The sequence below is a fragment of the Panthera pardus genome, unplaced genomic scaffold, assembly GCF_024362965.1.
Source record: "Panthera pardus isolate Hobbes unplaced genomic scaffold, ASM2436296v1 HiC_scaffold_16, whole genome shotgun sequence".
NCBI lineage: Eukaryota > Metazoa > Chordata > Mammalia > Carnivora > Felidae > Panthera > Panthera pardus.
Window position 1 is genome coordinate 121,268,228 of NW_026526721.1, and position 23,195 is coordinate 121,291,422.

General features: G+C 47.9%; 1 protein-coding gene across 4 annotated transcripts in view; it reads right to left on the reverse strand.

The window, feature by feature from the left end:
* The window catches only part of PXYLP1 (2-phosphoxylose phosphatase 1), a 72,396-nt gene that overhangs the window by 11,828 nt on the left and 37,373 nt on the right, over positions 1-23,195 (reverse strand). For 2 of the 4 annotated variants that reach the window (XM_019438074.2, XM_019438081.2), the window contains exons 4-5: positions 7,440-7,598; positions 6,460-6,586 (exon numbers count right to left, since the gene is read on the reverse strand). In XM_019438074.2, coding sequence (XP_019293619.1) covers positions 6,460-6,586; positions 7,440-7,598 — 286 coding nt within the window. Of the gene's footprint in view, positions 1-6,459; positions 6,587-7,439; positions 7,599-19,794; positions 20,932-21,777; positions 21,912-23,195 lie in introns of those variants that run through there. The other 2 variants (XM_019438090.2, XM_019438096.2) reach the window with 2 other exon arrangements.

Consider the following 23,195-nt stretch of genomic DNA (forward strand, 5'->3'; position numbering starts at 1 on the left):
GCAATTTCTTAGTCCTGCACAGAACAGTAAGACAAACAGAGAACAGGTTTAATACCAGTGATACTGTTATCAGAAAACAATTCAAGAACGTTTACGTGGCTAGAAACTGGAGTGAGTTCATACTACAGATTTTTACAATTTATGCAAAGGAATTTATATTATTAATGAAATGAAATTCTACAAGGATAAACTCAATATACTTTTCTCAGTCTGCCTTTCTGGAACTTTGTGCATTAACTGACGTGATTACTCACCCCTCACCCTTTCCTAAAACTCTCTCCTTTCTTAGCTCTCCTAACATCACTACTGTGTTTGCAGTCACCACCTCCTCCCGGGATCCTCCTTTCTCTCTGTGCTATGTTACAGGTTGGCGTTTCCCAGGACTGTTTTTGGCTTTCCCTCACTCCATAGGCTCTGTGATACCAGTCAAGCTCACGGCTTCAGCTGCCATCAACATGTGAACTCTCAAATGAACCTCTACCTTCCAGCAAGACAATGCCCCTGAGTCCACACCTACACACCTTCTAGAAATGATCACTTGGATGCCTGATGACAGCTCAAACTTAGCACTGAGACCTGTCCTCATAACTTACCTCCCACTCCTCCTCCTTCTGCATTTTCTATTCCAGAGAGGGGCACCACCACGAGCCAGACACCCCATCAGAAATCTGGGCACCATCCTCTCTCTGTCTCACCCCCATCCAACCTGTCACTAAGTCCTACCGACCCCACCTGGTGCCCTTCTCTCAGATCCAAGACTTCTCTCCAACTCTGCTGCCACTCCCTGAGTTTCAGCCTCTATCATTTATTCATTCAACAAATACTTAATCGTGCTCCTCCCATGTGCCAGGCACTGTCTTGGGCACTTGGGATATAGCGGCATTGAACACTGCCCTCAGGGAGCTTAGGAGCCTGGAGAAACAGACGACATACAATGAACACTAGAAAGAGAGAGAGTGTGTGTGTTTACGCGTGCGTGCATGTATGCATGCATGCACATTAGAAGGTAACGGATGCTATGAAGCATTGATGCGTTGAGCAGGGAAAAAGGGGACCCAGTAGACTTGGGTGGAAGAAGTGCATTGTAATTGTAAGTGAAGTCTTCTGAGTGGTCTTACTGAGAAGGTGACATTTAAGCAAAGGCTTGTGGGAGGTGAGGGAACTGGCCAGCCATAAAGCCACCGGGGAACAGCTATCTGCAGAGAGGACACAGTCAGTGGGAAGGAGAGCTAGGGACAGTGTGGCTGAGGCTGAGTGAGGGTGAGGAGAGCCACAGCGGAGGGCAAAGCAGGGCAAGGGGATGAGGAAGAGCACAAGAGGCCTTGTAGGTCATTTTAAGGACTCCGGCTCGGACTCTGCGGGAAATCTTTCTTTTGGATCGCTGTCCCCACAGGAACGTAAACATCACTGCCGGCGTCTAATCCATCCTCCACATCATGGCGGTCAGAGATCTTCATAATTTCATCCCTCCATTTCCCAAGGCTCCCACATCCCACTGCCTTCGTGCCTGGTGTCCACAATCCTTAGCTGGGCATTCAAAGTGTCAGATAACCTAGTCCTTCGCTACCTCTCCACTCCAGCCTGTGGGCTGAGCTGTCCACCTCCCCCCACCTTTGCACAGGTTTCACCGCCCCAGGTATCATTTATCATCATCTGCCACCTGACTTGTTCCTGCACACCCTTGAGGTCCCTTTCTCTTGGTGGCCTTCCCTGACCTGGCATCCCACCTCTCCCTCTGCCGCAAGCTGGGTCAGGCTGCCCTCTTGTGGTTCGTGCCCCTAAATATGGTTCCAAAACTACTTCTGCTTCTACGTTTTCCTCTTTGTCTCTAATACCTTTGCCGTTGCTGTCACCATTCATGCTGGCCACCATTCCCCGAGGGCTCACCATGTGCTAGGCATCAGATCTGTCTCTCAGAGGGGAGTGGGCCCCCTGGGGCAGGAGCAGCCTCTCTTCCATGAATCTTTAGAAGCCCGCTCTCCCATTAGTCTTCCAGTCCAGCCACATAACTGGTCTTACTGTTCTCCTACATGTGCAGCCCCTCCAGCCTCAGGCTCTTTGCACTTGCTGTTCTGTCTTTCTGGAACACCATTCCCCCAGATCTGCACAGGGCTGGCTCCTTCATCTTATTTAGGTGCCTGCCCACATGTCACCTCCTGTTACATGACATGGTACCTGACACATAATACATGTTTTCAAATAAAATGTAATGGGGCACCTGGGTGGCTCCATCGGTTAAGCATCTGACCCTTGGTTTCAGCTCAGGTCACGATCTCACGGTTTTGGGGATCGAGTCCCAGGTCGGGCTCTGCACTGACAGCATGCAGCCTGCTTGTGATTCTCTCTCCCTCTCTTTCTCTGCTCCTCCCCTGCGTGCACTCTCTCTGTCTCTCAAAATAAATAAATACAATTTAAAAAAATAATAAAATAACGTGTTGAATACTGGTTGAATTGAATATTCTTTTCTTCCTTGAATATAGAAAACAGTATCTGATTCATATTCTTCAGTGCAGAAAAAAAGCATTTAATACACATGGCACATGTATGGCTAACAACCTTATTGCTGGCTAAATCTTGTCCTATGAGGGTTACAACAGCACCTTTGTCATGAGGCACAGGGCATTCGTGAAGAGGCAGCTTCCACTACAAAGACTCGGGAGAGCCATGGAATGTGTCACCGTGAAGGGAAACACGGGGCTGCTCCCTTGCACCGACACTGGCACTGATTACTCAGCTCACTGCAAGCCTGCCTGCTGGCCCCGATAAACCCTGTCACTAGACTGAAGTAGCAGACACAGTCCAGGATCCACCACCTTTAAGATGCCATAAAAATTAATGATTCTTGAAGCTGAACTAGCACCTGGGAAGGCACAGGCACAACTGGTGACCCAGACCCCACAGTCTCAGGGGATTCAGAGGCTCAAAGTGGGTCTCTGTCACTGGGAGTCCTGCTCACTCTTACTCTAAGTGGGTATTTATAATTTTTTTAAATATTGTATTTATTTTTTGAGAGAGAGAGAGAGAGAGAGAAGGAAAGAGTGTGAACGGGGGAGGGGCAGAGAGAGAGGAGGACAGACGATCCAAAGTGGACCCTGTGCTGATAGGCTGATAGCAGCCAGCCTGATGCGAGGCTCGAACTCACAAACCGTGAGATCATGACCTGAGCCAGTCGGATGCTCAACTGACAGAGCCACCCAGGCTCCCCAAGTGGGTATTTATAATGACAAGTCAACTTCATGTTTTTAAAAGTAGAATTAATGAAATGACATTATTTAATTAAACATGCATACTCCACCCTCTTTCCACAAAAGACTTAAAGCAGCTCTTAAAGATACAGAATGTTCAATAAAAGTAGGCCAAAAGATCAAGGCCAGAGAAAATGAGGGCAGAAGCAGCCAGGGCAGCTGGTCCCCAGAATAGCGTCTCTCAAATGGGAGCTCCAGAAATGGCCTGTCAGAGGGCCCTGTCCTGGCTATGACAGAATGAGGGACCTTGGGACCTGCCCTGGCCTCATGACCATGACCACTCAGAGTGGGAAAGAGGCCGGGCCCCAGAAGGCCTGCAGGCTGCTGCAGTAAATGAAACATCATCGTTTGTAAACCTCTCAGTATGACCAGCTCAGTGCTTAGTCCGTCCCCTTAGTCAGACTTCATGAGGATGGACTATTCAAGGGATGGACTATTGTCCCCATGTGCCAGGACAGAATACTGAGGCTCACAGAGGTGAAGTGATTTTCCCTACAACCAAAAGGTCACAAAGTCCTCAGAGGATTCCAGGGCAGAGGCTGAAATCAATTGAGGCACTTGATTAGCAATTATGACTTGTGATTCTCACCAAGGTCCTGAATTCACTCAGCAACCAACCTAGTCCACCTACTTTATGCCAGGCTCAGACTGGGCACCAATGATACAGGAAGGAGCAAGACCCAATGCCCTTAAGGAGCCAGTGATGTGGGAAGGGCACAGATAATCATGCCGGAAGACAGGCTGCGAAGCATGTAGGTGCAAAGGGGAGGCCCTGCCCACTGCCAGGGGGCTATGCCCAATGGGTACCTTCTCCAGGAACAGCGAGGGTAGCCTCCAGAGCCTTGAGGTACTCAGGGACCCTGCAGCACTAGCTGACTGGTCTGGGGACAGACTCCTGGTCTGAGCCAAGCCACTGAAATTCTCACATCTGGGAATGTGAAGCCCAGAGAGAAAAAGAGGAGCAGAAGCCGGGAGTCACCAGGGTAGAAGCGTGGAACTGTCCACAAACTCCCTGAGGCTGCCCTGAGGTTGCCCAACTCAGAGGTCTTTTCCTGTCCATTCCTGGGCAGTTCAAAGGGCAGATATCCAAAGTCTGTGCCAGTGGAGAAAAGCCCCTTCTCTGAGCTGTCCTCCCTGCACCTCACCCAATTCCTCCAGCCAATCCCCCAATCCAGAAACCAAAGGGTTAACACCCGGCACAGCAAGTGGCCTCTACCTTTGCCCTCGTCCTAAGGCCAGTTTAGGTCTGGTCATTAAATATTTTGCTTTGAGACCCTTCCTATACATCCCTCTTCTCAGTTTAAGTGAGGCAGTGGCAGTGCCCAATACAACCAGAAACTCGTCCTCACACACCAGGAGAGGTTTCACAGAGGAGGCAGCTTCTCAGGGGAGCTCCTGAGGAGCTGTAGGAGTGGGTCACACAGGGACGGGGCAAGCAAGCTAAACAGCAGGTACACAGGCTTGCAGGGGTGGGGGGCCGCCAAAAGGTGGGTAGAGCAGTACAGAAGACCCCAGGGGAAGGGTTGGCACAGAAGGCTAGAGACTGGGGGAAGAAAGCCAGTGACTGCATGGCCTTCTGACAGGGGCCAGCCTCAACCCTGGGGCTCTACCAACTCACGGGACACTGGGACCTGCACCCATGCTTGCTAAATACACAACAGATGACACAAGCGCCCAGGCTGTGAGCTTTGTGACCTCCAGCAGGAAAGGAGAAAGTGCATGGAAGCCTATAGTCATATGGTATTTCATGATGTGTTTACATCGAATGGTTCACTCCCTCTTCCCCATGATCTTGGACAGTGAGAAGCCTGGAGGCGCAAATAGTTAACCTGAAACCCCTGGCTCCACACCGCCATCCACTAGAAAGAACAGGCCTGGCTGCAGACAAGCAACCCATGGTTCTGCCAGAGCAGCCCTGCCCGAGGCAGGCTGGCACCCAGAAGCATTCCATCCAAATAACGTCTTCCCCACTGGGCACTGCCCTCCATCTCCTCTGCTCGTTCAGTAAATCTCAAGCCATGTGGTGTGCCCCCAGACACATTTGCAGAGGCCTGGCTCGTCATTTCATTAAAAAAAATTTTTTTTAATGTTTTATTTATTTTTGAGAGAGAGAGAGAGAGAGAGAGAGAGAGAGAGAGAAAGCAGGGAAAGGGCGGGGGGGGGGGGGGGTGGTGGAACAGAAGACCCGAAGCAGGATCCGTGCTGACAGCAGTAAGCCTGATGTGGGGTTCGAACTCATGAGCCATGAGATTACGACCTGAGCTGAAGTCGGACACGCAACTGACTGAGCTGCCCAGGTGCCTCTCGTCATTTCATTTTAGAGCTCTGCCATTTTCTTTTTTTTAACATTTAAACATTTTTTTTTTAATGTTTTATTTACTTTTGAGAGACAGAGAGACCGAGCATGAGTGGGGGAGGGCAGGGAAACAGAGAGAGGGAGACACAGAATCCAAAGCAGGCTCCAGGCTCTGAGCTGTCAGCACAGAGCCCGATGCGGGGCTCGAACTCAGGATCTGTGAGATTGTGACCTGAGCCGAAGTCAGATGCTTAACTGACTGAGCCACCCAGGCACTCCTAGAGCTGTGCTATTTTTATACTCAAAATTTCCACTCTCTGTTGAATTATTTTTTACCCTAAGGGTTCTCAATCAAGAACGTGCTGTCTCTATTCCCAAGAACAATTAAATGGTTGAAGTATATCTTACATTTATATGGCTCTGCAGCTGGTAATGCACATTCCCCTCTGTTATTTCACTTCATTCCTCACCCAGACCCTGCACGGTCAGCACGGTCATTCTCATTGCAGAGACGGGAGGGGGAGGCTCAGAGACTAAGGGACTTACCTGCTGCCCCCAAAGAGAACAGCTGAGCCTGAGGACATCCAGCCCAGTGTTCACTGCACTGTGTCCCAGTTTTTCCTCAAACTGAAGAGCACAGGTGAGGAGAGCAGACCTCACACAGGCCTGGACCCAAATCTCAACTTATCTGCTGTGTGTGGCCTTACACAGGTGTCCTTGCTTCTCTGGGCCTCCTCCTTCGCAACTCTGAAATGGCAATTAACACTCAGGATTGTTCTAAAGATCAGGCTCCTGGCGAATGGTCTGTGCTCAGCGAGTGTAGGTTACTCCTGGCCTGTGTCATTCTCCAGTCAGCACTGTGACTGAGACGGAGGGAACAGATTCTTGAAAATGACTTTTAGAAAAAGTGCAATTTACCTGTTAGCCAGCAGAGTGCAGTCAATTTCTGGTCGCTTCGTTTTGGGAATGACATACAGCGGGTACCTGTCCCCGTGTCGAATGAACACATGCACGGAGACCAGCTTAAAATGATGCGGGGCGTGACCTGTGGGAGAGGAGCATGTGTCCTGGTTAATGCGCAGGAAGTGTGGATCCTTTCCACTCTGCAGAAGTGGGGAGGGATGACCATGGTAAGAGGGTGCCATGCTGGGGGGTGGGGGTGGCTCACAAGGCAGGCGGAGGAACATGACAGGGCTGGTTATACATGTCTCAGGCCTCCAGAAGTAACGGGGAGCCTCTGGGGGTGTGGCTGGGGGCTGGAGACCAGTGAAATGGGGGCATGTCGATTCGTGGGGCCTCCCTCACATCCACAGACTAGGGGGAGGCCCACAGAAGTACTGGAAACGATGACTTCTGCTTTAAACCTCCACGAAACAAATCAGGTCACTGATTTGTTGAGAAAAATATTCAACATCATTCTTTGATACACTTTCAAAAAAGCAAAACTCAACACAGAAATCATAGTTTCCTGCACGTTTACTACAATGCACCAACAGAGCATCCAGCATCCTGTGGATTTCCTAAGCCCTGAGAGAGCTTACTGGAAAAGAGGGGAGCTGGGGGGGTGATGCCCTAGAGCCCGCCAAGCCCACCTTTCCATCTCTGGTGTCTCACCGAAAACCATGATGGCAAACATTTGCAGAGGGCTTATCCTGAGCCACGTGCTGTTCAAAACAGTTACTTCAGGCCTCGGGCAGCCCTGTGAGTAGGTACTGCTGGTTACCCCCATTCAGCAGAGGAGGAAGCTAACTTGGGAACTCATTCAAGGGCACGACCTAGTGGCAACCGCAGGATTTGAGTCCAGGCCGTCTGGCTCCGTACCGTGGCGCTATGCTGCTTGAAGAACTAATTCCCAGAGGGGTGCTGGGTACCAAGTTAGGCGGCACAGGCAGACCTACCTTCCATGCTGCGCTCAGCCACACTGGGGATGTTGCAGTACAAAAGAGCTTCGTAAACGGGGTCCATCACGGGAGGCTCGGTCACTGGGTCAGGCATGATTCTCTTTCGACTCTTGCTACTCACTCCATTCTTAGCTGTGGAGACCGGGGTCAGGTGGACTGCAAGGAAGGCAAGGCAGGTCATGGCACGTGCAGTCACAGGAGGGACCAGGCCGGCTGGAGGGGCCCAGGGTGTGGCTAGATTTTCACTGAGCGACTATGCTCTCCCACAGCATTAGGGTGGACTTTAGTCCAGCAAGAAGTCAGCTTCTCATCAGGAAATGTGCCCTGCCTCTTTCTTAATGCCATTATCTTTTTCTGACCAATAATTACCTGTGCAACCACGGGTGGGCCACCCCAGAGAAAGGCGCCTCACTCACGGTGGTAAAGGAAGAACATGCAAACTGAATGCTTCATTCCTAACACCCTTTGAATTCTAGGAAATACCAGGGAGGAAAACCATCACCTATGGAGTGCCTACGAAGTGCGAGATGTGTTGTCTGACAGATCTCATTTGATATCACCTGCTTTGCACTTCGAGGTTCCCAAGAGCCTGATCCAGACATCACTCATTAATCCTCACAAGTCCACTTTATAGAGAAGAGAGCCTAGAGCCCAGGGGGAGACTGAGGCAGCTGCCTAAGGCATATGTGGTGGATGGAACCGCATCTCAAGCTCACTCCTCTGCCTCCAGGCCAGGTTCTCCCTACCAATCTTCTGTAGGTCATACATGGGTCCTGCAGTCTGTCCAGCTAGCATCCCCCTTTCTGTTGATGAACTGCTCCTTCCTCTCCTGGTTGTGGCTGAACTGTCAATCACAGTGTCTCTGACCCTTGGCTGGGGTGGACATGTGACTGAGTCAACGAGGACAGTGATGGGGCAATTCGTCTCCTTTTCCTTGGCAGAGATGCTGTGCAAACACTAGAAAAGGGTCTCTTTTGTATGATGATCTCTAAGAATGGAAACCTGGGCCTGCCCAACCACCTATCCATCCTCAGACAGCCTCTGCTTGCTGTAGAAGCTAATGATACTAAGTACAGACAAGCAGACCAACAAATGCAGAGACTGAGAGAGAGACAGAGAGAGAGGAGAGGGAGGAAGGGAGGGAGACCTGAGGATATCCATCCTTTGAGACCCTGGATGATGTGGATGAAGGCAGAACCTCTCTTAGAGGTCCCAGTTATATATACATCTTACATAACCCTTCTTGCTTAAGCTATTTTGAGTTGGGTTTTCGACACTTTCAATCAAATGAGTCCTGATTAACAGACTTTTATGAATTACTTATAAGCGGATTAAGTCCATCTTCTGGGACAATGGTCTCCAACCTTTCCGTGTATGGGGAACCTCTCTGCAGCATCACAGATTTTCTGGAACTCTCTATACAATGATAGTGGCATTTTTAGCATCCACCCACTGAGAAAATGCACAGAAATAGGTGTGTCCATGCACCATTTCTAAAAGGTTTATTAATCACCACCATAATATACATACATACATTTGAACAATAGCTAAAACAGGACCCAATCACCAATCTAAATCCATTTAAATTCCCTAATTTACTCTAAAAATTCTTTTTCTTTTAAAATTTATTTATTTTTGAGACAGAGAGAGGGTGGGAGGGAGGGGGAGAAGAAGGGAGAGGGGGAGGGAGAGGGGCAGAGAGAGGAGGAGACACCGAATCCGAGGCAGGCTCCAGGCTTTGAGCTGTCAGCACAGAGCCTGATGTGGGGCTCAAACTCATGAACTCATGAACTGCAAGATCATGACCTGAGCTGAAGTCGGATGCGGAAAGGACTGAGCCACCCAGGAGCCCCTACAAATTCTTCTAAATAAATACTTTAGACTTCCCTTTGGCAAACCGATGTTATAAACAAAAGGAAAGGAACATATATGCAACATGCCTAACAGACAAATTATTAATATCCAAAATGCATACGAGCTCCTGCAACCATAAAATCAGCAAGGGATATAAGCGGGCCAAGTACAGAAAAATAAATACCAATGGCAATAAGCATATGAAAAGATGTTCAACATTATTCATACTTAAATACAAAATAAAACAACAGGATGTGACACCCTGCCAACAGACTAGAATATCACGTTTTAATAATCCTGTCAGTACCCGCACGGGTGTGAAGCTGCCTTCCACGTGCTGCAGGTGGCAGTGGAAACTGGAACCTTTGGAAGAATTTGGCAGCATTCACCAGAATGTTCTATGTGCTTTATCCCTGATCCCATTATTCTACAACTTGGAAGCTACTCAACAGAGGTATCAATTCGAATCACAAACAGGTATGGCCACGGAAATTCACCACAGTGCTGTTTGTAATAACAAAAAAGGGAAATCAACTAAATATCCATCATGAACAGAACAGAATGCTGCATCCATATTGGGGAATATTCTGCCATGACTAAACAGAATGGAAAAGAATCAAAGGTAAATGAAGTGAAGTGAATAAACCAAGTCACTAGATAAGAAAAAAAAAAACCATAAATGTATGAATCTACAAGCATATTATGTAAGTGCATAAAAAATGTCTATAAGGACATCCTGACAACACAGCAGTGGTTTTTTCTGGGGAACAGGGGTATGGGGTGTGAAGAAGTATTTTTACTTGTTTTTCCATAAATTTCCATATTGTTTTATCTATTTCACACACACATACTCACAGTAAGCATATGTTATACATATCCGATATGTATAGACATATATGTATCCTGCTATAATGTCTTGATACACTATTAGCAAAATAGTATCAGCATAGTTATTAGCATATTTTCATTCATTACTTGTATTACTTGTACTAAAACAACAATAAAACAACAATCACAGAGCTACAGAGTTGGCTCTTCCCCAATTCAAAATTAGCTCTTTGGTCCTACAGCAACGTTCTTCCCCGCACCTGGAAGGGGCCAGAACTGCTAACACACAGCTCGGATGTCTGGAGGTAATTTACTCTGGGGGAATTTGTGCCAGAGCAAGCGAATGAGAAAAGTATATGTCTGAGGGCAGCATCTTAATGACCCAGCAATTCTGGCCGTGCGGCAGCCCTCAATCCTTAACTCTGATCTTTTACGGAACGGTGCCAGATTCTGGCTTCTTAACCCTGCCTGTGGGCACACTCCCTTGGAGTCTGGGTCAGAGACAGGTGAAGCTAAGGACACATGATGGTAGAAGTGACACAGAGACTGGGGGCCATTGGTCCCTGGGCATCCCAAAGTCCCCACAGTTTGCTACTTTATCTGTAAGCACATAGGGTAAGGCCTATGGGGGCTACCACTTGGGAACTGCTATATACTGAATGTCTGTGTCCCCTTAAAATTTGCATGTTGAAATCCTAACCCCCAGTGTGATGATATCTAGAGGTGAGGCCTCTGGGAGATGATTAGGTCAAATGGGATTAGCATCCTTATAAATGAGACCCCAAAGAGTAACCCCGACCCTGCCCCTCTACCGTATGAGATTGCAGAGAAAAGATGCCTTCTAAGAGGCGGGTCTTGACAGACGCTGAATCTGCTGGTGCTTTGGTCTTGGACTTCCCAGTCTCCAGAACTGAAAGTAATACATTTCTGTTGTTTAAAAGCTACCCCGTTTGTGGTATTTTTACTAAGCAGCCCATGGAATAAGAAGGAACCATAGTAGCTGGGTTCAAATGACTCATTCATAACCCCGGGAAGCAGTGGTTTGAAAGACTGGGTAAAAATCACAGACCTTCCATCCAGAAAGACTGTATCTGCTGCTTCTTCCTCTGACATCTGGGCCTGTCAACCTCACTCACTAGCTTCTGATAGCACCCTATGCTGTTTACACCTTCCTGAATCATCAGAATGCAGGGCCAGGCCACATGGGGCCCTTTGACGGGTCCTCCACACACTAGACGTGTTGGGGAGGTTCTGATGCACAGAAGCCTGGGGTGAGACATCTCCTCCAGATCCACCCTCCTGCATACTCGCCCCTAACCTGGTTCTCACTGTCCTGAACTGCTCAGAGCTGTCCCCACTACCACAGGTGTTTCTCAACCACACTCCCCCCTTTACATCTAATTACCCTCATCTCACCGCTGCCCCCCAAATCTGGCCAACTCCATAAGGATCCCAGGGTCACCCCTCCAGGAATCCCACCCTGACATCCCTCTTCCATGGGCCCACCTGGTTCTTGCTGCCATCTTGGCTCGCACCACAGTACCCATAAGCAGGGCTGTCCACAGTTTGTCAACCTGCCACCCCAAACATCTTGAGAGTTAGAGCTATGTCTTTTTCCCGTTTATAATACTGCCCATCGGACCAGCACAGGGCAGGCCCTCCATAAATGGCTTGCTGAGCTGGAGGACTGCTCTGAGCCAGGGACTGTGCTCTCTGTTTTTGATGAAGTGTCTCACTGGGCAGAGAAAAGAGATATAAGGGCCCAGGGTCAGGATCAGATCATTACTTACCAGCACAGGCCTCTAGGCTGTAAGCCCCTGTCTGGCCTTGGGCCTCAGGCCGCTTCAGTTACTTTGACAACTTCAGTGATCCACAGGATCAGCAGGTAGTCTCACAGACAGATGTCTGCTGCCAGCTCATTACCTGGGAGTCACTCTGACTTCCATACGGACAGGCTAGTGTCCTTCCTTGAGGGCACCAAGCCAATGCCCATGGTCTCTAGCTCATCTCCCCATATCAGGGCTCTGGCCCAGGGCAGAGAATAAAAATCTACCTGTACACTTGGCCTTTTCCCACAAGGTCTGGCCTTAACCCCCTGTATGCAAGCCCTTTACAGGTGCTTCAAATCTGACTTGACTGAGTACTGTGCCTCCCCTCCGCACCTGTGTTCCTGACCCAGATCACCTCCTGTCCCTCCCTTCTGTGGAGTGGCACCTCCCCCCATGCCAACCCTGTGGCCTGATGGGGGGCTGTCATGCTGCTCCTCCAGGGCTCCGCCCTTGCCAAGCTGACTGGGGTCCAGGGATAGGGACCTGAGTCTAGCCAACTGTGCCAATAAGGGCCCTGTCCAGGAAAGAAAGGCTTCCTCACATGAAAGGAGCAGTTTCACAAGGACTCAGGTGGCCTCCTGCCATCCCTACCCTAGGCCCTGGGCTGTAAGATGTCCCCTACTGTCCCTGTGCTTGTGTCATTTATTTGTCAGCTCTTCCTCTCGTTACACGGGCACCTGGAAGGTCCAAGGCCCAGGTGTCACAGACCCAGAGGTGTCCGCGTGGACTGAAGCACAGCAGGGCTGAAGTGCTGGCTCACCTCTCCACCAGTGGCTCAGCTGCCTGAGTTACACCACGGACTGCAGCGGCAGAGAACCTCATCGGGCCAAAAGAGTGGCCCCTCCATCTCCTTTTTACCCTCCTAGCTCCAGGGCCTGCCTCACCATCAGCCCTGGGCTGGTCATCTCCCTGGGGGACTGCAGTCACCTCTTTTGTGGGGCTCCTCCTTTCCAGGGCCACTGAAGTCTGTCCTCAGTCACCCTTGCTGCCCATGGTTCTGACTGCAGACAGGTGGTACGGGACTGGGGGCCACTGAGTCACAAACCTGGGTTCAAGTCCCAATTTTGTTACTTCCTAGCCGCGTGACTTTGGGCAAATGTTCCTGCCTCACTATGTTTTATTCCCCTCACCTGTAAAATTAAGATAATGGCATCCCTACCACAGTGGTGGCACGGATGACCGAAGACCTCGCCTGTGGAACACCATATAGTGCCTGCAGTGTGGCAAGGGATAAGAAATGTTATTTGCATGTCTGGCCCCTTGAAATGATTATTCTGGCTACTTCCAGGCTCTTAAAAGGTGCTCTCTTTAACTCAGGATCTGGAAGCGATACAGACCCTCTGTGTCCACACCTTTCACAGAAGCACAATGAACCAGTCTCCCTTCTCCTCTCGACTACTCAATTTTAGGAGCTTTTCTGACTCCTTTAAATACATCCAGCATATCCAAGATGACACCTTTTTTTTTTTTTAAAGTAAGCTCCATGCCCAAAGTGAGGCTCAAACTCATGACCCCAACATCATGAATCGCATGCTCTACCAACTGAGCCAGCCATATGCCCCCAAGGTGGTACCTTCTTACAAGCTAAAATACCCCTGGTCCTTGTACTCCCCAATCATCCAAAGGCTCTTGAATTCTCTCTCCTTCACTGGCCTGCCAGAAAATAATGATTTGCTCCACAGGCAATTTCCACAATTCCCTCAGTGCTCCCCAATCCACTAAATTGTCCTAAAGGCCCATTGTGCCTCTACCCAGCACTGAATATATAAATATCTATATGTAATTCTCAAATATAAGACAGAACCACAACCAAAGACCAGTTCGGTTATCTGCCTTTGGCCATTTACTTTTAAAGGCAGGAGTAGAAATCAAGCAAGGTGAAAATCAAGTCCACATTTACTTTGAGAGACTGGATTTTACATGGACAAGATTGATCAAATAGCTGAAATCTGTCCTTTCTGACCTATCCAGTTTGGGCTGCAATATAACCAACCTTTCCTGTTCTCCTCATTCTTAACCATTCTTCATTCCTCATTCTTGTTGTCTCATGGTGAACCACCGTTAGGTAGGAATCTAGTAAGTGCTTTTGTCCCAGTGATAAGCCTGGTCCCATTCAGGGAGCCGGTAAACCACAGCAGGTGTAGCTCATGGGGTTGGGACTCACATCAGATCAGGCTAGAGGTATTGTCATAGACTGTTCCCAAGCTCTTAATTCCTCCTTGCCTGACCTCCCTCTGACATGGGTAACTGAACCCTAAGTCCACGGACTGCCAGAGCACAACGACTGGGTTCCCCCTATGGCCCGAGCGTGAGCCCAGCTGTGGTCTCTCAGAGGGGCCAGGAAACCTCACTCTCCTCTGAGGCAACTGATAACTGGCTTGGCCCAAACAGAGTCCTTTGGATGAGATGACAGAAGCACAAAGGATGCCAAATCGTGACAGAAACTAGAAATCGGAGAGTCATCCAAGGACAGGCTCCCAGAAAGATCCGTGAAAATAACTATTAGCCACTCTTAACCATCTCTCAGTCTGAATCCCCTCTGCCTCACCTTTGAGAATCTGATAAAAGCTACTGCTCCTCTACCCTGAGAAAGGACTGCATACACGAGCTTCTGAATCTGGCAGTTCACAGGGTTCAAAGGACCCTTGAAATGAGACAATGTGGACATCTGCAGACTCAGGCTAACAACCCTAGGTGCCTGGAAACAGGTTTCTGAGTTCAACACCCTTGACAGGAGATTTTTCTTTTTTCAAAATGCAAAAGGAGCTGTACAACTCACATAAACATGTGTTCATCCTAAAATAGCCATTCAACACTAAGGTATAAACAGAAGTGAAAATCACCTAGAACAACCCACAGTCTACATTTTAGCACATATGTGTGGCTGGATGTCCTGCCAGAGGTTAAATCCATGCTTCTATCCCTGCTCTGGTGAGAGTCACTAAGGCCCAAGGACATTGTTTCCTCTTCCCCTCAAGAGGAACAAGTAAGTTTTCTGTCTCAAAGATCTACCTTTAGAGGGAAACTAAACCCCAATGAGGCCAACAAACCAGCTGCGCAGGAAGGCAGCTGGTTGTCTGTCTGTGGGAAGGGTCACTAGGAAGAGATGTCCAGGGGTGAGGGAGAGCTTTGGGGAAGCCCCCCTCACTGAGAGACAATGCTAAGGGAGGGACCTGTGCCCTCAGGTACCTGGAATGACCAGCCAGCCCTTCCTCTGCTGGATACCTGGGGCTGGGAAGAGGCAGAACTCTGGCTGGGTTCCAGATTCTCCAAGAGGCAGACCCCTGGGCAGTGGGGTCCAGCCCCTCAGATGATACAGGAAAGACAGGAAGGGAGGCGGCGGGGGGTGGGGCGCAAGACGTGATGCTGCAGCCCAAGCCAGACATATCAGAGAGGGGCCACACATCATGGCCGACTCCCTGTCCCTCCCACCCGGGGTGGGGGGCAACCTGGCTCTGCCAGGCGGGTGAGGCACTGTGTGTGGACAGTGAGACCGTCAGAGAGTTCTTCCTGGGTGCAGCCTGACTTCACCCTCATATGCCAGATTCAGATTCTGCTGTCAAGACTTCATTCCTGGTAGTTTCTTAAACCACCCAGCCTCCCCTTCCCCTGGGGCAGAGCTGCCGTCAAGATCACAGGGCTCCACCTCTGATTATGACTTATCTCATGCCACTGTGGACTTTCTTGAGTTTTGGGGGTTTTTAATGTCATCAGCTTGGGGCAGGTGCCCTGTTGCCAAGGCAACAGGGAGCAGGGCCCAAGTTCATCAGTGCAGTTGGAGTAAACTCCACCTGGGCAAACTTGCACTGTGTCCTTGGCTCCCCTCCATCCAGCGGTTACTCCAATGTAAACACCCTGCAGCTTTCCTCTCCTATTTTGTTCCTCTCCTCACACAGTCCTGGCATATTCGGATATGCTCCGAAGTTCACTGGCTACTTTGGCTAACGTTTTCTAGTCTTACTGGCTAGCCCTGATAGTCTCCTCTTCTCTAAAATGAGATTCCCTTCCTTGTGGGTGAAAAAATTCTGTAGGTAAGTGTCAAAATTAAGTGTGCCAAATCCACTTTCGTCACATGTCTTATGCGATGAACATGTTCACGTGGTAGTTACACTGGAGGAGGGGTGAGAGTATCCCATAGCAGGCCCTTCCATGAGCTAAAAATAGACATATTTAATGTGTGGGGGGGCATTTCCAGAGTGGGGGCGTTGTTTCTCTCTTTCTTTCCCCTTCCTCCCTCCCTTCCTCTTTCATTTCTTCCTCCCTTCCTTCTCTCCTTCCTTCCTAGTTTCTGATCTTAGAGAATTTCTCTTAAAAATAATTAGGCAAGAGGCACCTGGGCGGCTCAGTCAGTTAAGAGTCCGACTCAAATCATGATCTCGCGGTTCAGTTTGAGCCCCACGTAGGGCTCTGTGCTGAAAGCATGGAGCCTGCTTGGGATTCTCTCTCTCCCTCTCTGCCCCTCCCCTGCTTGCTCTCTCTCTCAAAATAAATAAGTAAACTTAAAAAAATTTTAAAAAAAGAATAATTAGGTGAGAGGATGGAAATGTGCATTCCAAGATGTTTATGAAAGCATTGCTTATAACAGACACAGGGGGAAGGCAGCAGAAGTGTCCAATGGTAAATACTCCTGCAGCCATTACACCATGATTACATATACACCCATCTGTAATCACTTGGAAGGTTGTCCATAATATATTAACTAAAAGTACATATGGTATTTTATATGGGAATACATGTGTGTGTCAATTCAACAGTATTGACAGGAAGGGAAACTCATTCTATGTGGTAGTTGGATATGAATCATTCCGAGAAAAAACAAAATTAAACCTCTTAGAAATCAAACAGAAAACAAGTCTCCAAGAAAAGGATTGAAATTTTAAAAATACTACATGTAAAACTTTAGTGATAATGTCGAGATTGGGATATTAGGAACAGAACTTAGGATAAAAACGCAAACCCTCATATTTAACTCCTCATTCTTTTTGACTCCAACTCACCAAAATAAAATCCTAGGAGGAACCTTACTGTGGCTTTTAAAATAGAGTACATAGCACCTAAGGCCCTTGGCATCCTCAAATCTTTGTCATGAAAACACTAAAATCTTCATGAATCCCCAGTTCACACACACCACTGGGGCACACGCTTTCCTCCATAAAATGGACTCAGGATGAAGGGTAGGGAACCACAAGGCCCCCAGTCGGCTGGCAGGGCCAAGCCTGCTCAGCAGCCAGGAGCTCACTCCCAGCTATTATTATCCAAATTTGTGCCTCAGCAAAATCCCTACCACCATCTACCCCAGACCTTCAAGGGTGCGTGCAAAAAAGCGGGAGCTGTGAATGTCAACAGTCAACTACAAAGAGCAGGCTGAGGCTGGGGTGTGAATAATCAAGGCGAATGTCACAATACCCAGGCACCTGTCGGGGGCTCCTCACTCTCCTCCTCAGAGGCAATTTTCTTTTAATTTACACACGGTTCCAGCAAACTTGGTTATTCCATTTCCCAGAGGACGATCGATCCAAAGTAGCATATAAAAGGGGAGGGGGTGTGAGGACTGCAGGCTGTGGGAAAATGGTGACCCTGCTGGAAGAGAGCTACCTGGGAAACTACTGAAGACACACGTACACACCACCACTCCTACTACGTACACACAAATGACTCACACACTAAGCCGGTTCGGCTGGGGTGCCTACTGTGCGCACGCGCGCACACACACGTGATTAAGCTGAGGCTCCTCATCTGCCCACCTGTTTCCCTTGGCTTTGGAACCCCACCTCTCTGCTGCTGTTCTTTTTTTTGTTTTTAATTTTTTTTAATGTTTATTTATTTTTTTTGACAGAGAGAGAGAGAGAGAGAGAGAGAAAGCATGAGCAAACATGAGTGGGGGAGGGGCAGAGAGAGAGAGGGAGACACAGAATCTGAAACAGGCTCCAGGCTCTGAGCTATCAGCACAGAGCCTGACACGGGGCTCGAATTCAAAAACCGCGAGATTGTGACCCAAGCCGAAGTTGGATGCTCAACCGACTGAGCCACCCAAGTGCCCCATCTGCTGCCATTCTGTCTCCTTCATGGCTTCCCTTCCTCTGTCTGCCCAGATTTCATCTTTGCCCTGTCCTCTCTTTCCTCTACCTGTGTGACAGGGCACAAACTCCAAGGTGACATGGCTTAGCAAGTGGAGACTGTGGAGAAAGGAAGAGCTTGCACACCCCCACAGGGAGCGGCCCCTACCTCGCTGCTTGCTCCAGCTACTCTCGTTGCAAGGGACCATGGGTCTCAGCTTGCTGGAAAGTGTTTTTTTTTTTTTTTTTTTTTTTTTTTAAAGAGGGGCTGGAAGTTTAGGTGAAACTGCCTAAGTTCTAAAACATTCATAAATAAAAGCAAACATGTGAAAACATTGGTTGGGCCAAAGAAAACTGTCAGTCTGGAGTGGCTTCTACATGCCCCCAGGAGACCTGGTCTCTCCAAGTCATGGCTTCAGGAACAGTGAACACAGAGTGCCCCAGCAGGGGGTCTGGACAGAGTCTCTCTTAGGCTCAGATCCTGAAATCCACTTTCCAGCAGTACGTAGTACCCAGTCAGCCTTTGGGGACCTCCAATGACCTCCATGCACCTCAGAGACACCCCCCAACTACCCGTCCTGCTCTGTGACCAGCTTGTCCACTTGTCTGGGCCTTATTCAGTCCCACGGAGCCATCAGCTCCACGTGGTTACCTCCCAGGCCATGTTGTGGGCAGGCCATGTCATAGGCCTTTGGCACACTTAACCCAGGGGGAGATGAGATGTTTACGTGAATGAACGCATGAATGGATTAGTGAATAAGGCATTCACCGAACTACCCCAGGCAGACTCCCGTGTGTCCTGGTGGGGTCTTCCCTCTTCTCCCATCGCCGTGACCCACTCTACCAACCCATCACCTGCTGTTTTGGCTTTGCTTCTTCTTCCCTGGGCCAACACCTTCAGGGTGCCACCCTCAGACTTTTATGGAGGCGAAATGGCCTGAGTTGCCTCCCGGCTTCGTGCTTCCATCAGCCTCCAAACAGGGAGTGTCCAAAATTTGTGCTCACTAGACTCACCCAGGGAACTTGTCAAAAATGTAGATTTCTGGGTCCCATTCCTGTCAAAATTTGGAATTTTGTGCCCTTTTTTTTGTTTTTGGAATATGTACTCTTTACAAGTCCCCAGGTCCAGTCTGCTCAAGGTGCTCAGGAGACCACACTTGGCAAACACTATCCCAGACTGTGGTTCTTCCAAGACATAAATATGCTGGTGTGTTCCCTCCTTCAGTGGCTCCCCACAGCCTTCAGGACGTCACGTGGGGATGGAGGTGGCCCCAGCCTTTGTCCACGTTAATAGCTACACACAGGTGATTAAACTGGTCCTGCTCTCTCACTGCCTTTGCACACCATCTCCATCTGCAGGAATGCTCTTCTCACCTTCCTCCACGGCCAACGTCTACTCATCCCTCAAGGAGGTCACCTCTGCTGGGGAGTCTTCCCTGAACTCCCAGTCTAAATTAGCTTCTCGTCCTCTATCCTCCCATATCACTCTGCCATAAATGATCTCTAATCCATTTTATTTAACAAACATACTTACACCAATCACTATGCGCCAGCCACTGTTCTAGGTGTTTTATAAACATGACCTCACTTAATCCTTTACTAACCCTATGAAATAGGAACCATCGTTATCCCTATTCTACAGATGAGGAAACTGAGGTATGAAGAGGGTAAATGATATGGCTGAGATCACCTAGCGTAAGTGGCAGGACAGTGATTTGATCCAGGCAGTCTAACTCTTTAGCCATGTTCTTACCCCCTCTCACCTTACATGGTATCGCCTCTTACCTGTGTTAGCACAATGCAATCTGTATTCCAAGTGTCTGTCATGATTCTCTTCCAGTAGACAAATGGCTCCTGTGGCCTTTGAGGGATTAAGCTACCGGCCCAGGATCTAACCCGTGGTGGAAACTCAAGGACATTTGCTGAAGGACAAAGTTATACATACTCATGGCACTGGATCAACCAAAAAGGTAAAATTCATGAAACTTCTAAGCTTTAAGAGACCTTAATCAGGCCCAATGACCTAATATTCTCCTCTTTGCAGAGCAATGCTCCAGAATTTGCACACTATGCATTCCACCTCTGTATGACACTGACCTTTTGGCTGTTCCACCTTCTGCCTAACTGGAATGTGTCCCCATGGTCACCTGGGCCAACAGAGAACAGGTGTGACTCCTGCAGAAAAGGTTCTTCAGATATTGAAGACAGCCCTGGCTTTCACGACTGCAGGTAACTTTCCCTCTTCTGCCTGGGGATCTGAACCTCTAATCCGTCTTCGGAATTTCCTTCAGAATCTGCTCTGGTCAACTGGGGCTCTGCCCAGGAAAATTGCCCCCAGATATAGGTGCCATGTGCCCAGTGTAGACTGGTTGCTATCTCGGCCAAAGAAGTCTAATCAAAACCAAATAAATGTAAGATATATTTCAAAAGCCTCCTCCCTGACAAGTGGTTGAAAGGTCACAAGGCTCGGCAGCCTGTGGGACACCAAGAGCCCTGGTTCCTGAAGATGGTATGTGGTAACGGGACTCCGTGCTATTGCTTAAAAGGTTTACACTGACTACGCTTCCCTAAGCCAAGGGTTTCCCTGCAAGGTGTCTGTTCTCACACCAGCATTGCAAAGCAGCAATTAATTCCATTTTACAGAAGAAACACAGGCTCTGAGAAGTCGAACTTGCCCAAGGGCACACGGCTGGTAGGTGTCAGAGCAGCATTCAAATCCAAGGCTGTCATTCCAGAGCCTGCGCACTCCTGTCACACTGCCATCTTGGGAATGCTGGGTGGAACATGGTGAAATGAGCATAAAATAAGAATTAAAGAAAGGCTGAGCCGAAGCAAGAAAATGGACGATTACAAAAGAGCACAAAGAGCAGAAACATAACTAATCTAACTAATCTAATCTAACATAACAAATGATTAGAAAATAACTAATCATTCACAAGTCTTCACGTCCTGGCCCTCTTGCCCAGTTGCACTAACGGACTGCCTTAATTTGAGAAGTAATTTTTCCACTTGTAAACATTTTAACCAGAACTAAAGATAGGCATGCCTTACTTGTTCCCTTCTACAATTCAAACATCAGGAATTTCAGAATTTCCCTATTTCCAAATTCAAAAGCATCAAGGACTTGGAAATACAAAATGAGTGATTTTCATTAGAGGCTGTTAGCATTAACGCCATTTAAAAGAAACATATTCTGAGAAACTATGAACTGTGTCTTAAGCTTTTTTATACCCTTTCCATACCACCTCCACCCCGACACTGTAGAAAAATGCCCAACACACATAAGCACTTAATAAACATACCCGGGTTCACAGACCCACTTTCTGCACCAAGAGGAAGAAATGCTTATTTAAACAACATGATTTTTAAATTGTAACCCAGGTCATAACTTTCCCATATTCAAAACACCAGAAAAAGAAAACTATCAACAAGACAAAATACATGATCATTGCAGAAAGCAAATAAAACCATACTGTTCACTTAACACATGAGAAAACTTACGTTATGTTTGACTGCCTCAAAAATAGTACCTAAAATAGTTACGTGTGCTAATTTGGCATTCAAAAATTAGTCAAAAGAAATGATGAAAAAAAGTCCATATAATTTAGGGTAGGAATGAACACACAAGCGTTAGTCAAACATATACCTTCGTATTATCAATTAGTGCCATTCCTCACACCATAATAACCAGCAACCCGCGACACAATTAAATAAAGCAATTAAACTCCATTTCCACAGAAATGGGTAAATTCCAAAGTTACAGTTTACCTAGAAGTAGAACAGCAGTAAGAACATCCATATCTTAATATCTTCCCGAACTCCGATGTAGCCAAGAATAAAGAGCTCAAACCCAGGCAGCCTAATTTACTCTGCAAAATTTTCCTTAAAAAAAAGTATGGCTGAAAATTGGCTCTCCTAAAACAGAAGGTACTTTCAGAAGAGTTATATAAGCAAAACACACTGGCCAATTCAGTGACGTGGAAACCACCTCATGCAAAAGAAACGCAGCGAACACAAGTAACCCACATTCATGTCTCGGGACCCGTCAGCTTCTCAGAATAAAACTCAAGGTTGATTGTACCCTCCTACCTCTCCAACCAAAGGAGGGAAAAATTTTTCATGACGAGTTATGAACAATTAAACTGCCGAGGGTCCTAGCACGTCTTTTTAGAAAGGATTCGTATGTTATGGTTCATTAACCATCTGGACTATCTTTAAACTTCCTATGCCCACCCTCTCTTGACCTCGTTTCCTATTCTGGAAGGATAAAAGGAGTATTTTTAATAGTCTTTAGTATTAGAGATAGCCTGTCACATGTACCGGACGTGTGCATGGAGTATGTCACATGGAGGTCTGTCAGGGAAACCTGCTCAAAGCCTCCTCACTTCAAACCACTTATTCCAAGTGCCAAGTCTGTCCCACGTTCCCCAGTGCACTCAGAACAACCCACTTGCTGAACCACCTGCTCTTCTTTCCATCATTCAAATGGCAACAGAAACGCCACCTCCTCACAGAGCCGTCCTAGGCAGTGATGGGTGCCAACCACTTGTCTCCCACCCATCAGGGTGAGCTGGTATAATGGAGGGAAGGCAGGTGACAGCAAAAATAAATAAATAAATAAAAAATAAAAAAAAAAATGCCAGTATCTTACATTGTCAGCTTCAAGTACACAGCACCAGGAGAGGGAATTAGGATCAGCCTGTTTTTTGGAGCAGGTGTAGCTCATTCATTCGTTTAATAAACAGTCATGAAACACCTACTGTGTCATTGGCAGTGCAATTCCTAGGGTATAGAGGGAAACAGGACATGGTTCCCTGCTCTCAGAGAACACAGAGTTTTATACATATATATTTTAAAGTTTATTTTTCAGAGAGAGAACACGCACAGGTTATGAACAAGCCAAAAAAAAAAAAAAAAAAAAAAACACACATGCACAAGCAGGGATGGGGTGGAGAGAAAGGGAGATAGAGAATTCCAAGCAGGCTCTGAGCTGTCAGTGCAGAGCCCAACTTGGGCCTCGAACTCACAAACCATGGGATCATGACCTGAGCCGAAACCGAGAGTCAGACACTTAACCGACTGAGCCACCCAGGTGCCCCTGAACAGACAGTCTTGTTGAAGGAAGAGACACAAGAACTGAGCATTAGAATACTACATGGTTAATGTAAGGAGGGGAACAGGTTTAG